Below are 16649 nucleotides of genomic sequence, written 5' to 3'. Positions count from 1 at the left end.
AGGAATGATGCTGGAGATGAGATCCCAGGAGCAGGGATAGGACTCACAGGCAAGGGAGCCTGGGGAGTGGAACACTGTGGGGAGCCCTCCTGACTCGGTGGTAGTGGTAGCAAGTTGTTGGTAACTCGCAATTGGGTGGCCTGGAGAGTGGAGCCCTGGAACAAGGGCAAAGAAACAGTGAGCAGAGTGAAACCGGCTCTTGGTTGGGGAACCTGGCAATGATCTTCCTGGAGGGGGCATAGCTAACTGCTATGACTGTCCCTGTTCTGCTTTGGGGTTTTGAGAGAACAGTTTGATCCTGAGGGTTCTGCAGCTTACTGAACGTGTCCATGAATTAACTCTGCCCAGAGGTGGCTCTTTAAGTTGGACACGGAGAGACTTTATTCCTTTCTAAGGGGCAATGAAGGGGAAATTGAAGCAACTGTCCAGTTTGTTAGTGGGGGGCGCTTTGAGGTGGAGGCCCCCTTTGCTACAAAGTCCCACTGGAGTCAAGAACATGAGGCAGGTGCTTAGAGTTCAGAGCTTTGCTGAACCGGGGCCTGTGTTACTTCAGCGACACAAGAGTCCAGAAAGAGAGGTGAGAAAGTTTTGTAATGAAACCCAAAGCCAAGCGTCTCTCAGCTCCCTTTAGAGTTTTGTGGAGAGTGTGAAATTTGCTTGTGTGAAGGAAAGTGTCACTCTCAAAGGGATGAACCCTCCCTGCTGGGCTTAGCCTGAATGGCCAGAGCAGGGTCTTGCAGCATTGCTGGGGAGCCAGAATATTCTCCTGCGTCCTGGATCTGCACTGATACCAGCCCACCCCTGTTCCTGCCTTGCTTCCAGTGCCCTGTACTTTGGGACTGAGAGGGATGCATGCAAAGCATGCAGATCTCATGCCAGGCTCCTCATGCTGCATCTGGGGCCCTGTGGTACCTGGCTGACTTGGTTTGGTGGTTCCATTTCCATCAGAAAATCAGCCCTCCCACAGGAATCCTTTGCCGCTAGTCACTTTCTGAGAGGAAGGGCCAGAGGGCTTTTAGCTCTGCAAGTCTGTCAGCTAAAGAGACTGGCCAGCTACTCAGCTCCCTCTGCCCACCTGACCGGTTCCCTCTGCCCACCTCTTTGAGGTTCATCCGTCACACAATCTCAGGTAAGTGGTGATAGAATCAGAAAACATTCTCGTTGCTGTTGGATGATGGGACCTTTAAATTCTCTTGGAGGCTAAGTAAACCCATACTGAAGTGTTGTTAGGAATCCTTGAACTTTAGGGTATGTCTACACTGCAATAAAAACCTCAGGGCACCCAGTCTCAGAGTTCGGGTCAGCTGACTCAGGCTCTTGGGGTTCAGGTTAGAGGGCTAACAATAACACCACACACTTTCTGGCTAGGGCTGGAGCCAGGGCTCTGGAACCCACCCACCTTGTGGTGTCTCAGATCCTGGGCTCCAGCCAAGCCCAAATGTCTACACTGAAATTTTACAGCCCCACAGGTTGAGTCCCGAGAACAAGTCAGCTGACTCATGCTAGCCGCGGCTGTGTTGAGGGTCTTTCATTGCAGTGTAGACCTATCCTTAGAGTCTGGCTAAAGATCTAGCTAAGCAGCAGCAGCAACACTGAGGAAGGGATTCCCATACCTGCTGCTGAAGAATGAAAGTGGCTGGGTTGCCTTCTCTCCAGAAGATGCCTGAGGTGTGGGAGAAGAAGGCTTCCTGGACAGCCTCTCAAAAGAGGAAATGGGGTGGGGAGTAGTCCAGCGAGACCCCCTGTGAAGGTAAAGAGCCACTGAAACTGGAGGTTGGGTGGGGACAGTGACAGAGGGGAAAGGTACGAAGATGACAAGGGGAGGTGGGGCAGAGTCTGCATGGACACGTCGCAAGTCGTGTAGACAAAGTTCAGGTGGGAGCTCAGGGCCCACTGGGAGGCAGAGGGGGCACTAGAGGCTATTTCATGGCACTCACCTGCTTCAAATGGTTCTATCAGAACCGTTGCCTTGACGAGCAGAAGCTGTGGGTGGTGGGTTTGAAAACCACATGAACTGGACACCCCCATAAGATTCACTGAGGCGAATGGAAACCAGTGGGTTGACCCAGCCCTTGCCAATTCATCTGCAAAGGTTGCAGTGCTGAGGGCACAGCACTCCTCACTGGTTCCCAGAAAGGCGCCCAGCCAGAGCAACCCAGCCCACCAGCATCCCTGGTCCCAGAACTGTGCAGGAGGTGCACTAGGACCCTGGCAGCGCCTCCCTTCCGCACAGCCATGTGGCCTTGGGGAAAGAAACTGCAGGCAGGAGTCAACCAGAGACTGAAGCTGCAGGAGCCTTTTAAGCAGGGACCACCAGACACTGATAATATTTCCTGAGGTTCTGACTGGACTTTCTCTGCTGTGGGCTGGTTGGCTGTTTGCTCCAGACCCCTTCTGCCTAGTCTCCTTCTGTCCCCTCACCCTGCTTCCTTTCCTCACCTTTTCTGTTAGCTACCCCCAGCCTGACTAAACCCCAGCCCCCCCCCAATAAAAACCCTGGCACTAAGATGCTGTTTGCCACCATTACGCTGATCGCTCAGCTTGTATCTTACATTCCTTCCCCCTGTCCATGGCTGTTCTGTTTAGACTGTAAGTTCTTTGGGGGAAGGACTGCCTGCTGTTCTGCTTGTACAGCATCTAACACAGTGGGGCCCCAATTCTGGCTGGGCACTTGAGGCACTACTCTGGGCACGAGTGATTGATTAAGGGGAATGTTAATTTACTGCTGCCTGTAGATAAAGATACAGAAATTATTTCTCAACACTGACTTCCAAAATGTTTCCCTTGCGTAAAGCTTTTAACCCCCTCTTTCCCCCAACTGTCACTGTCTATATTTAGGTTTCAGAGTGGTAGCCGTGTTAGTCTGTATCAGCAAAAACAATGGGGAGTCCTTGTGGCACTTCAGAGACTAACACATTTATTTGGGCATAAGCTTTCGTGGGCTAAAAACCACTTCATCAGATGCATGGAGAGGAAAATACAGTAGGGAGATATAAATACACAGATATGAAAAAATAGGAGTTGCCTTACCAAGTGGGGGGGGTCAGTGCTAAAAGCCGGTCCTATTAAGGTGGAAATGGGCTATTCTTGACAGTTGACAAGAAAGTTGAGTATCAGCAGGGGGAAATTAGTTTTTGTAGTGACCCATCCACTCCCAGTCTTTATTCAGGCCTAATTTGATGGCGTCCAGTTTTCAAATTAATTCCAGTTCTCCAGTTTCACGTCAGAGTCTGTTTCTGAAGTTTTTTTGTTGAAGAATTGCCACTTTTAAGTCTGTTATTGAGTATCCAGGCAGATTGAAGTGTTCTCCAACTGGTCTTTGACGTCAGATTTGTGTCCATTTATTCTTATGTGTAGAGACTGTCCAGTTTGGCCAATGTACATGGCAGAGAGGCATTGCAGGCACTTGACTGCATATATCACGTTGGTAGATAAATGTAGTTAAAGATGTGAATTTGATTCTGGGTTCAAATGATCAGTAAAGACACTGCATGAAAGTCAGTCACACTTAATTAACCATTCTGATGAAGAAGTGATTGGGATTCTCCACTGAGATCCAACCAGGCTGGGGAATGCCAAGACACTCTCCCAGTCCACACCTGCCCTGTCACCTCTCCCTCCTTATCCCACCCAGCTGCTCTGGCTGTTCTCAGCATATAGCAGCAGCAGCAGAAGAAGAAGCTAGAGTCTCCCACATTGTGGGTTTCTAGTGGTGGGACCAAAACAACTTGTTCTTTCTGTGAGGCAGCATGCAGCTATTGTGAGACAAGAAAAAGAAATAAACACGTGACACCTATACGCAGCTAGCACAGACTGTGCATGAAATACATTTTAGAGCTGCAATTAATAGTAGAATATTAAAAACAGCAGCAGGCTGTAACACTCAGCATCCACTGCAGATGTGTTTAGATTCCCTCACCCCTCTAAAGCGTGTGGAATTGGAGGTGGCATAGTCTTTTGATTTACATCTCTCTCTCTTATTAATGGTCACATTAATGACACGTCTGCCTCAAAGAGAGGGCAGAGCTCACTGTGCAGTCCCCTGTTGATCCAATTGATTACTAATACTTACCTCTCCATGTTACCTGTAACATACGGCTCTACGTGTTCCCCTTCCTGTGTTAGCTGGGCTCTATGAACAATAAGTCAGGGAATCAGTTGTCTGACTGGCTGAAATGAACTCATCCAGTGTATCTAGAGTGCCGATTGAACATCACTGAACTAATGAAGGAGTGCTATGTGCTCCAGTCCATGGAAGCTTTGCCATAGACTTCAATACGGCCAGGACTTCACCCGTAACGTGTTAGTGGTAAAGTGCAATTCTACTCCAAGGGAATTTTTAAAAATGGAATTGTGGGCTTCTATGTCCATTGCTTCTCAGTGGTGTCAGTTTTCAAGCACATTTTCTAACTGTCAATGCTGTAAGCTCAACCTGGGACCCTAACAGTCAAGCTGGGCTCTTTCCTTCTAATGCATTGTCCCCTAAAAGCAAGTTTCTGCAGGCCAAACTATAGTTGTATAATTCTAGTTACACCTGTGTGACCCCATTGTGTTAACAAATGGAACTTGGTAAACAACTCTGTCCTTGATGCACAAGAATGAACAGAAGTCACCTCTTTCTCTCCTAGCTCAGTTGGCTTTGCAGGGCTAACGGGAGTGAAAAGCAGAAAACAATTATTTTTGTCAGCAAAGTAAGCAGATGTGACTCTAAATGCACACAGGGAGCAGTAAGAAGGTGACATTTTTACATAGTCACTTCTCAGAGCACAACCACACTTTAAATTATTCTTGATCCATGTGCATCAAGGTTACCCAGTCACAACAGTACAACAATATGTGTTGTTCCTGGGGGCATGTTTGGTCTGTGATAGCAGGAAGCAAAGGCTGGAATTAAAAATCATGTCTACGGATGTATTTGTACCAGTTTTGAAAACTCTTGATAAACATTTTGAAGTAGAGCTGCCTTTCTTTCTGAACCCACAGAGGGAAGACAGGAATCCAAACTCACCTCTAGAAATGATACAGAAATATATATTGTATACATCCCTTGTTCTTATTGCTCTGTCCTCAACAGTATATGCATATGTTTAAGCCCCAAAGAAAAAGTTAGTAACATTCTATGCCCATGGTAAATATTTGTAAGATATAGTGTAGATATTACAATGATGTAGAGACAGATAATGTACGTGCACAGCTTTCAAGATATTAGTCACTAGTGAAGTGCTAAAACATTATTACTAAGTAGTTAGGTCAATAGATAGAACTTGTTAATGGGTCTATTTGTTCTTTGAAACCAGATTAATGTTGAAGAAGAGCAGAGATCTTTCAGCTCATTTTCAATAACTTTACTAAGACCTGATCTAAGTTATTACTTTGTTATTTTAGGATGAAATGCTTAAGCCTTCAAAAATAACATAGGGCCTGATGCAGCAGACCACTTAAACATGTGCTTATCATTACGCACGTGAGCAGCTCCACTGACGTCTATGAAACTGCACGTGGTTTTAAAGATAAGCATATGCTTTAGTGCTTTGATGGCCTGGGACCCAATTCATCTTCCCCTTCAAGTGAGGATTTTGAACATGAAAAGCAAACAAAAAGCGGCTAATGCTCGCCCGAGGACTTTATAAAGTTGTCTCATTAAAAACTATAGTACTTATTTAATGCTTCAGAAATTCTCTCCAAAACTAAAAGATGGTGGGAAAGGGGAAAAAGGATGGGAGACAGAGAGGAGGGAAAGATGAGTGATCTCATGGGTTCAAGAAGATTTAGAAATGAGTGACATCGGAGACCTGGATTGGTGACCTGCAAAATAGAGCACAAACCTGGATTATAAATGAAGGGGTATGGAGTGGGGACCCCAGAGAGCAAGAAGGGAACAAAAGAAGGAATTGCAGAACTCTGAGTCAGAATTCCTTCCCGAGGATTGTCCTGGGATGTTGCAATGCAGGTCACTCCATACACAGGGCACTGAGGAACAATTGAATTTAGCCTTCAGGATATTAGTTAAGGGAGCATCCCATACAGACACGTCATTTTAGTCAAGGACAGAAGCAAACAAATGCCCCTCATGAGCAAACTCAGACACAATATTTCAATGTTCTTTTCAGTTACGCATAGGGTGATCCAATGTCCTGATTTTATAGGGACAGTCCCGATTTTTGGGGCTTTTTCTTATATAGGCTCTATTGCCCCCCACCTCATCCCGACTTTTCACATTTGCTATCTGGTCACCCTAGTTACATGAAGTTCTTTCTGCAAGTCAAGGGACAAAATAAAATCCCAAGCCACCATGCTCGGACCTGGATTTCTCAGATCTGGGGCTTCAGTTCCAGTTCCTCTCCTGTTAAAATTAGCATCAGGAGACAGTGCTGTAGTGACAGCAAAAGGAAGTTGGGACTTGAGTTCTAAGAGCCACTCTGGTCATATAAGGGAGCAGCTCTGGCTAGCCAGCTGCCTTGGGAACAATGGCAAATTCTGCACTGCCGGAAAGAAAGAGGCACCAAGCCCTTTGAGGATGGAGTGAAGAAAATGGGGGAAAGACCTCAATTCAGCAAGGAACTTAAACATGCAGCTAACTTTAAGCATGTGAATAGTCCCCCCGATGTCAGTGGGGCTACTGGAAATCTGGCCCACAAAAGGGATCCAGATGGAGAGGAATAACAACAGAGGAAAAGCACAATGTTGTTCTAAGCATGCCTGGCAAACAGCACATTTGTTAATTACTGGAATGTTTTTGTCCTGCAGGTGTTACATGCTTTGGGCCTGATCCAATTGCCATTAAACTCAATGGAGAGACTTCACTGGGAGCTGGCCTGAGCAAATTCTGCTTAAAAATTGATGGTACAATATGGCCACTGCTGCTTAGATCGACCTTCTCCGTCAGTAACCACGTCAGAAATGTAACATTACAGCGGAGAAGGACACTGTAAATAATAATTAAAAATTGCAGTGACTTCAATGACAACAATCCTGTCAATACATGTTATCACCGAGAGTTTTTGATGAAATTTATATCCTTGAATATTCCATTTATGTGGTTACTTTCCCTCTAGTAGCACTGCTACATGCAGGGTTTTCATTATATTATTATTAGGGAATTAAGAAGTGCTGAAAGCTGGACCGATGTCACTGACAGATATTTGCCCTGGATTAAATATTTTGCCGCATCTTGGAAACAACGTTTTTTATGGGGCATGTAGGGATTGTTTGATCAGATCTGACCAATGGTCTGTCTAGTTTAGTATCCTATTTCTGACAGTGGCCAGTACAAATGCTGCAGAGGAAGGTGGAAGACATATCAGAGATGTTACTGAGATTTTGCGTGAGACTCTGGGTTATTGTGCCTATGCTTTGATTTGCATGATACGTTTAGCTTGTTAATACTCCTATATGGCTATTTACTTGACACGTGAAAAGATGGTAACATGGACAGTGTGTGCCAGTGCTGAGACATATAATCTGTCCTAGGAAATATTCTGTATAGCCGAACTTTCAATAAGTTTGTTATTGGATCTTCAATAGTTCTACTTACGTTGGGATCAATAATTGTCTTAGCTGCTATTTTGTCCTCTGCTTTCCTGCTTGAGCGACAGCATCCTTCATTTTTGCTTTACTGTTCTGTTTTGTATTCTGATGTGTGTGGGACTTGGAGGTATTCTATACATGGAGTGCTTCAAACCGTACAGCGCGTGCCAGTGTATCAAGATCCCTTGGCACCAGATCTCCTCCCCTGGTGTAAGTGGCAGGGCTGGGGACATGGAGCTGGGCAATTGAGGCAGAAAAGGGGAGCATTGCCTCTGCTGCTCTATCTCCGCTCCCCACAGACTATTGGACGCCTCTCTGCAGTTGCTTTGCAGACACTGGGCTCTGTGGTTGTGGAGCAGGGTGGCAGGGGACTAGCCGCCCTTTGCTAGCTTGTCCCTCCAGGAATCTGCAGAGAATTACTTTAGTGCACCACACCATGAAATACCCACCCTGGGAGTGGAGGGAGCAGGGGCAATTCTCCCTTAGGAAAGACGCACACATGCTGTTTGCTGAGCTCAGTGAAGACACTGAATCAGGGTAGCATCCTCTATCAGAATTGAAACATTTCATCTCAATGCAGATTAGAAAATGCCCATTGGAATAATAATAAATAACTATTATAGCAAAAATGAGTTACAGCAGCACCTTCAGGCCCCACAGGATCAGAGCCCTATTGAGTTATGCACCATATGATATATGTTTCATTGGGCTCGTCTCTATAAACTAGACCTTTGTACAATTTTCCTTCCAATGTTAAATGTCATTTCTCAGGGGACAACGAAGTCTTTAATCAAAACAAATTCCATCTAAAAATCTCCCACTGGTGTGAAGTTACGTGCTGAAATTTTCACTGAGGATTAATGTGGTCGGCTTGCTGGCAGGCATCCCCATTACAGAAAGGGTGGGTTTTTTTAGTTTAAATCTTGTGCACCAGACCCTTGGCTGGCACAAACCAGCAGAGCTCCACTGAAGTAATATAAATCAGGACGAACTACGATATTTTTTTTAAAAGGGCCAGGGAAGTCAACAGAGTTCTGCTGATTTACACCAGATCTGAGCCTGCAACTCTACGCTCTTAGCAAACAATGGGCTGATTCATCGCTGCGTTACTCCAGGTTTGCAATGGTCTCAATCGGATTTGGAGTTATGCAGGCCTAAAACAGGACTAATGCAGCAGTGAACCAGACCCCTAACCTTCCTTGCAAAGGTATGTTGGCTTTTTGACATTGAAAGTAAGCAATCCAATGCAAAGGCAGGCTTTATACCATAGAAACAGCCTCTTTCCCCATTCTCATACTTTTGTTTCTAATATAAGGGTGTTTTGTCCATTTGATAGCTACTTCATAAAATAACCATTCATCTTCACATTTTTGCCTGGGCCAGATCATGCCCTCTTCTTAAAAACTGATAACCTGGTATGGATTCATGTTTCTATCTAATGCCTGATAATACATTGTTCAGCTCCTCTTACTGATGTCCACATTATCTCTGATCTCGTCCATGGCAAATACAAACTGTTATGAAAGCACAAGTTGCTGTAAATACATGGAGTTTTGTTGACTGGGAACAGGTGGTAGAATAGGAGATTGTGGAATCTCCTGTCATTGAAGGTTTTTAAGAACAGGTTAGACAAATCTGTCAGGAATGACCTAGTTCAGGGGTTCCCAAACTTGGTTCACGGCTTGTTCAGGGTAAGTCCCTGGCAGGCCGCACTGCTTCCCACAGCTCCCATTGGCCAGGAAGAGCAAATTGTGGCTGCTGGGAGCAGCGAGCAGCCATACCTGCGGACCCTCAGGTAAACAAAGCATCTTGCGGCCCACCAGGGACTTACCCTGAACAAGCCATAAACCAAGTTTGGGAACCCCTGGGCTAGTTATTATGTAATTCTGCCTTGAGTGCAGGGACTGGACTAGATGTCATCTTGAGGTCTCTTTCAGTCCTATGGCTCTAGGATGAAATTCAGTAAAGGACAAATGCACAGTACCCCACTTAGGGAGGAACAATCAGGTGCACACATGCAAACTGGGCAATGACTGCCTAGGAAGGATTATGGCAGAAAGAGATCTAGGGGTCATAGTGGACCACAAGCTAAATATGAATCAACTGTGTAACACTACTGCAAAAAAAAAAAAAAAAGCAAACATTATTCTGGGATGTATTAGCAGGATTGTTGTAAGCAAAATGCGAGAAGTATACCTCTACCCTGATATAACGTAACCGACTATAACACGAATTCGGCTATAACGCGGTAAAGCAGTGCTCGGGGGGGGTAGGGCTGCGCACGCCAGTGGATCAAAGTTAGTTCGATATAACATGGTTTCACCTATAACACGGTAAGATTTTTGGGTTCCCAAGAACAGCGTCATATTGAGGTAGAGGTGTAATTCTTCTGCTTGACTTCGTGCTTATAAGGCCTCAACTGGAGTATTCATCCAGTTCTGGGCTTCACATTTCAGGAACGAGGTGGAGAAATTGGAGAACGTTCACAGAAGAGCAACAAAAATGATTAAGGGTCTAGAAAACATGAACTATGAGGGAAGATGGAAAAAACTGGGTTTGTTTAGTCTGGAAAAGAGAAGACTGAGAGGGAACGTGATGATACCAGTTTTCAAGTACATAAAAGGTTGTTATAAGGAGGCATAAATATTGTTCTCTTTAACCTCTGAGGACAGGACAAGAAGCAATGGGTTTAAATTGCAGCAAGAGCGGTTGAGGTTGGACATTAGGAAAAACTTCCTACCTGTCAGGGTGATTAAGCACTGGAATAAATTGCCTAGAGAGGTTGTGGAATCTCCATCAATGGAGGTATTTAAGAACAGGTTAGACAAACATCTGTCAAGGATGGTCTAGATAAGTGCAGGCGACTGGACAAGATGACCTCCCGGAGTCCCTTCCAGTCCTACAATTCTACCAGCAAGGTATCAGCAAATGAGGCAGAGATCCAGGTTCTTCCATGAGTGCTTGCTACATGGACATTGTTGGAACCTCCCTGGAAGGCAGTGCTCACGTCCCCATTTTTACATCTGGGAAACTGAGGCACAGAGCAACTCATCCGAGGTCACATAGGGAGTCTGTGGCACAGCAGAGACTTACGTCCATGTCTTCTGGGTCCCAGGCTTGTGCTCTAACTAGTGCACCATCCTTCTGCTCTATCTGCCTCTAGACCAGGGGTGCTGGAACAGTTAGTATAGTGGGGGGCTGAACCCATTAAACCAAACTGTAAACCCTGTGTCTAATGGTAATCACTTCAAGCAAGGGGTTGTGCAGCAGCACCCCCCACACCCTAGGTCCAGCACCTATGCTCTAAACAGGTCCCTAATCTGCTTAGATGTTTTAGAAACTCCCACTTTAGTCCGTGTCTACAAGCCCCTAAATACCTTTGAAAATATGACCTTAAGGGAAAATTTCTCAAGGTATTCACTTGTTTGCTTCCCTCTCAATAATGCAAACCTAGGGCCCAGCCATGCAAACATTTGCTCACATGAGTAACTTTAACCATGGGAGTAGTCTCATCAGACTTGTCAGGAATAAAGTTACTTACATGTGTTTGCAGGATTGGTCCCTAACACAAATAACCTAACTCACGGAAGTTGTTAGAATGCATGCAGTAGGACTACTCCCATCTGTACAGCTACTGACGTGCATAAGTAGTTGTAGGAATGGCCCTCAGCAACAAAAAATTTTGCCTTTAAAAGTGATTTGCGTATTATAATAAGAGAGCTTGTGATGGACTTCATGCATCTATTATCAGGGCTCTGCTTTATGCAAAGACAGCCATGCATTGTGCACTGTGTAATGAATTTCAGAAAACACAGCTTATTATTGTTGCTAGTTATTTTGGGGTTCATTCTCTGGCTGATATATGTAAATATCTTCCATTAGCATTGATGGCAATTGCGCACGCCGAGCAAGGGGAGAATAGAGCTTTCTGTCTCTGGAATGTTGTCTTATAATAGAAAAAGTCATTACAATTATTTTTAAAAATTGCCTTTGTGGTGCCCGTAACATTGGATACTGCTGACGGACTTCTCCCTGAATATTTCCTTGATGTAGTTACTTTCATCCCTTTAACTGTCACAGCTTTGCTCAATGTCCTTTTATATTTGTGAGCATCGTAATCACAAAAAGGGGCTTGATACTGCTAGGGGCTGGTTGCTGTGGTCTCAACTCAGCAAAATATTTAAGGGCATGCTTAATGGTAAGTGTACGCAGTCCCATTGAAATCTGTGGGACTACTTATGCACTTAAAGTTAAATATGTGCTTAAGTGCTTTGCTTGAGGTTAAGCATGTGCTTATTCCCGGCTGGACTGGGGCCAGGATGCACAGTACCTTTCAGTGTTGAGCCCAAAGAGAGGACTAAACAAACACAGTCATGCTTGTAGAGACATTCTAGAAAAATCTCTCTTCATATTCATTGCCAAAGGATTACAATGAGTATCTGAAGAGACCCTCACATTGAGGCATCTATTCATTGATTTCAGACGTTTGGTAAACCATTATGTCAGGCAGGTATTTTAATTCTAAATTGGCTCACCGCCTGTGAAAGGAATTGGTGCTGTCAGTCTCGTCCTTAGAAGACTGAACAGACAAGTGAAGACTGAAAGGGTGTGTAGCTTAGGCTTCAGCCCTAGAACTAGTGTCTCTGGAATGGAGATCGTGGGGCAATGCTGAAGCCTGTACAGGATTACCTGCTCTGTGGTAGATAAGCAGAGGATTTCAATCTTCAGAGCTATTAGTCCTGATTTGCACTAGTTTCTTGTCCATTTTGCACCAAGGGGTTTTATTAACAGAATGGACCTGATATGATGGTTTACACTGGCACAAAACCAGTGTAACACAGTGGAGCATCAGGCCTTACATTTATCGATATGTACATAGATGTATATATGAATAGTCATGTGCATATTGTATATACATGCCTCCAGCAGATAAATCTAGTGATAGACAGGGCCAGCTCCTCAGCTGGTCTAACTCAGCATCACTCCATTGACTTCAGAGATAATATTATTGACTTGAATGGAACTATGTCGAGTTACACCCACTGAAGACCAGGTTCAGTATATTTAAGTTTGAGGTAAGGTAAGCACCTCAGCTCTTCATGTCAGATATGCTGTAGTTATCTTGATATACTAAGATTTTTGTAAACAAGACATATTTTTGAAAATTTTGCTTGAGTATGTTTATTGCAAGGGACCCTGTACGTTGTCCCATTTTTGCCTCATCAGAGTTTCGGATGCTAGGGGGTAAAATTTTCAAAAGCACTTCAGTGACTACGCTTTTGTCCTACTGAAAGTCAATGGGTCTGATTTTCAAAGGCATTTAGGTGTCTAAAGATGCAGATAGATGCCTAATGAAATTTTCACGTGTCAGACCAGGTTAGGTGCCTTTTAATGGAAGGCATGTAGAGGAATTTTGAAAATCACCTATCTGCATCTTTAGGCAACGAAATGCTTTTGAAAATCAGACCCAGAGAGACTGATGCTCCTAAATCACTTAGGCACATGTGAAAATTGTATCTGGTCTCACCATGCTAAGTAGTTGTAATAATATCCTAACTCTTCAGATGACAACATTTGGACCACAGCATAGATAGTCAAACTGAAATATATATCTTAAACAGCAATAATGGTTTTTTATAATTTAAATATTGTATTTAAAAAAACACCTGCATAATATGTTGCCTTAACGTATTCTTACAAATTCAAAAGAAATATGGCCCTGCAAACTGGAGAGAAACGACACTTATAAGCAGCAATAAATGTTAACCGTAATGTAAAGTAACATATTGGAATCCATGTTTGATGACCACGGCAAACAAATTGAATATGGTTACAAATAGCAGATGAAGGAGCCCATCATATACCCCTGTATGTACTAAAGAGAAGGGATGGGCTTTTTGCTTTGATAAAAGCACTCATAAAGGTCACTAATGCACATTAGCTTCTAATTCTTTTCATAGTTCTATTTAACAAATCAGGTCTAGACAGACAGAGGGAAGAGTGCTTAGTTCAAGCATATCATATCCCTTCTTAAAGCCTATTCTCTAAAACAAAAGAACCTGTTAGAACCTGACAGTGGGAGTTTTCATTAACAAGCATTAGAATGGTCTCCTCGTAGAGAATCAACCTTTTGCTGAATATGAATAGCCAGTGAAAAAATGTTTTTTTCTTATTTTCCAAATGAAATTGAAATGTAGAGCAGGAATCACTTTTATCCAATTTTATAACCTTGATCAGAATACGCCACCCACCAACAGCAGTATCTATCTGAATTGCCCAGTATAGCATCTGTTAGACATCTTGTATGATGGCAGTTAGGTCAGATTTCTGTAAATTTCTTTGATAAAACCAGGTTTGAGCCTCCATTCCTTCTACACACCAAACCACCAGTGACCCATGTGGAAGTTTTGGATAGGGAAGGAATGCAGTGTTGGGCCCTCAGCTAGTAGCTGGTTTGAGTAGTCATTGCTGTAACAGGACCAGAAGTACTGGCTTAATGGGATTTAACAACACATGCAGTTTCCCCCTTCCTTTCAACACTCTTACTCAGAAGCAGTCTAAAATGAGAGAGAAAATGGCTCACGTACCCCATGGCGATGCTCAAAGTAAGCGAGCTTGGATTTGGTTAAAACAAAGAAGCGCACTTTAAAGTTGGAGGGAGAGGTCCTTCTCTTCTGCTGGGATTTTTTGATCAGCTGCTCTTCCAGGAGAACGCAATTATTCATTGTTCGGCAGGGCACTGTTCTCTTCCAGGACCCAGTACACTGGTCCCAGAACCGCCGCACACCCAGCACAAGTCCAGGAAAGAGTAACAAGAAGGAGGGTAGATGATTTTTTCACAAAAAAAGGTGTTCGAAAGGCAGCGTAGGTGCTTGGGGCCTTATCTTTCCATCTGTCATCTAGGCAGCATTGTAAAGCTTCCTTTCTGTCAAAGCCACAACCACATCCTCTCCAAAGCCATCAGTGAGCAGCACATGCTGACAGATAGTCTGAAGTGAATGTTGTGGAAAAAAATAAATATTTGATGGGCACGCTTGACAAAGGTGATCTTTAAGGATCAGGGATCAATAAAAAGATGGGGCATGATTAGATACCTGGTCTACTCAGCCTCACTTAGTATAGACAGTGGTACCTGCTTAGGGTATATTGGGGTAGACTGAAACAGCATCTTCTCTGTGCCATTGGGAGTATTTCACACATCCACGTTCCTGATCCAGATGGATGGAGCGGTCTGTGCTACCTACAGCCAGAGCCGTCCAGTCCAATGGACCGACCGGGGCAACCATGCTGGTCCCCGCACTCTGGGCGCTTGGTGGGATTGAAGAGGGGTGGAGCCTTGGTGAAGGGGGTGGGGCCTGGGCCAGAGGGGTGGGGTTGTTCCAGGCCCCGCCCCATCAGGACTGCCCCGCCTACAGCCTATCTGTTACCTCATGCACAGTGCTTGATGCCCACACATTTGAAGTATTTCAAAGACATTCCATATGTAACTACAAAGCCTCTGGCATGTGAGCAGAAGGGACTTGCAGATCCCAGCGATTAAACCATGCTGTATAAATGAAGTTCCACTCATTCTATATGTTGGGCTGCTGTAAAAAGGAAATATTATCATGGATGATTACTAATAATAATAACACAGAGTGCTTTTCATCCATAGATCTCAAAGCGCTTTGGGGGAAACTGAGGCACGGGGCGCTGAAATGGCTTATCCACTTACCGATTGCTGAATGTTCCAGATGTGACCTGATGGAAGGCAGTTAATCTGCTGCTGAATGTTCCAAGAAAGTTTAGGCAGAATATATATGCTGCATGCTCTAGGTGCAATCAAGTCCCATGTAATCTGTGGCAAGGTAGACCAAACTACTGTACCAAGAGCTGCTCGTTACTGTAACACTCCACTGGGGCTGGACTGGAAAATCTGTGGCAATTTCAGGTGAATTTAAAAAAAAAGTGGAGGGTTTTATTACATTAATCTGAAAGTGACTAATACAATCAGTACAACATTCATTGTTTTATTTGATATTAATTGCAATTAATTTTACTCTGCCCCGGAATTTTACTCTGTCTCTGAATTAGGACTGTGGGATAAGCACTTTGCTGGGTGTTTCTGATCATTATTCCATGGCTGATCATTTTAGCAATGCTGACCTTTTAAATGGCACCACTAGATTCCAGAATTAACGCCAAATTGAGCTGAATGGGGACAGTCCATTGCTCTCTTTGATCTATTCTTTTAGGCTGTCTGCAAACTCCAGAGGCAATGCTATTTAACAAACACACAGAATTATCATCGATGTAAAGGGGAATTCCTCATCAGGAGACGAAAACAGAAATCATGGGCCAAATTTTCAGTTTGATCTGCAAAGCAGCACAGCTCAGATACAGGCACACATGCTTTATAGGTGCAAATACCTGCATGAGTGTTTCAGAGCTGTAACACTTGTGCAAAGGCAAGGGTTCAAACTATTCACTTATTTTAGTGTTTGTGCCTGCAAAGTATATGCACATATATGGGTGCACATCATTTATCATACACACACATGAAGGGTAGAGTCTGAAATGGATCCCCAAGGATTATTGGTCATGCAGGCAGAAGGGAAAAATGTAGACATTAGGGTACTATAATAACCGCTACAGAAGTCTGTTGCTAGGGAATTAAAAAAAGGACAATTAAAAGAATTAGGATTTGTTATGACCACTTGTTAACGATTAGTGACTTTGAGCCTGGTTCTGATCTCTTGAGAGTTTTAGCTCCAATAACCTCACTGGAATGTCTCCTGAGTTACACTGGTGTAAATGAGATCAGAAGCAGGCCTCATATCTTCATATGACATAACATGGCTAGCTATGATTACTTATTTGTTAGAGTTCTTTCTAATTTGTTTATGGTCATGCCCACTATGTGCTAGATGCTGTCCAAAAAGGCAAGTAGGAACATCCTATGCTATGAAGAGCTCCATAATTTAACAGCAGAGAGAGATTAGCAGGAAGCAGAAATCATATATCCCTTTAAAAATTACTATATGGGACAGCTAGATTCACTGTTGACAGCATGGCCGAAATGGGTCTTCAAGAGGGACTTAAATGGTGGACAGAGTAGAGGCCTGGCAGATAAGGTGATGCAG

General features: G+C 43.9%; 1 protein-coding gene across 1 annotated transcript in view; it reads right to left on the bottom strand.

The window, feature by feature from the left end:
• The window catches only part of ITK (IL2 inducible T cell kinase), a 41679-nt gene extending 27357 nt beyond the window's left edge, over positions 1–14322 (bottom strand). Inside the window, exon 1 of the mRNA XM_032800491.2 lies at positions 14115–14322. Within this exon, the coding sequence (XP_032656382.1) occupies positions 14115–14252 (138 nt within the window). The 5' untranslated portion in view covers positions 14253–14322. The remainder of the gene's footprint in view (positions 1–14114) is intronic.
• Positions 14323–16649: the final 2327 nt, after the last annotated feature.

Source organism: Chelonoidis abingdonii, chromosome 7 (assembly GCF_003597395.2).
Source record: "Chelonoidis abingdonii isolate Lonesome George chromosome 7, CheloAbing_2.0, whole genome shotgun sequence".
Lineage (NCBI taxonomy): Eukaryota > Metazoa > Chordata > Testudines > Testudinidae > Chelonoidis > Chelonoidis abingdonii.
This window is presented reverse-complemented; position numbering and strand designations above follow the sequence as displayed.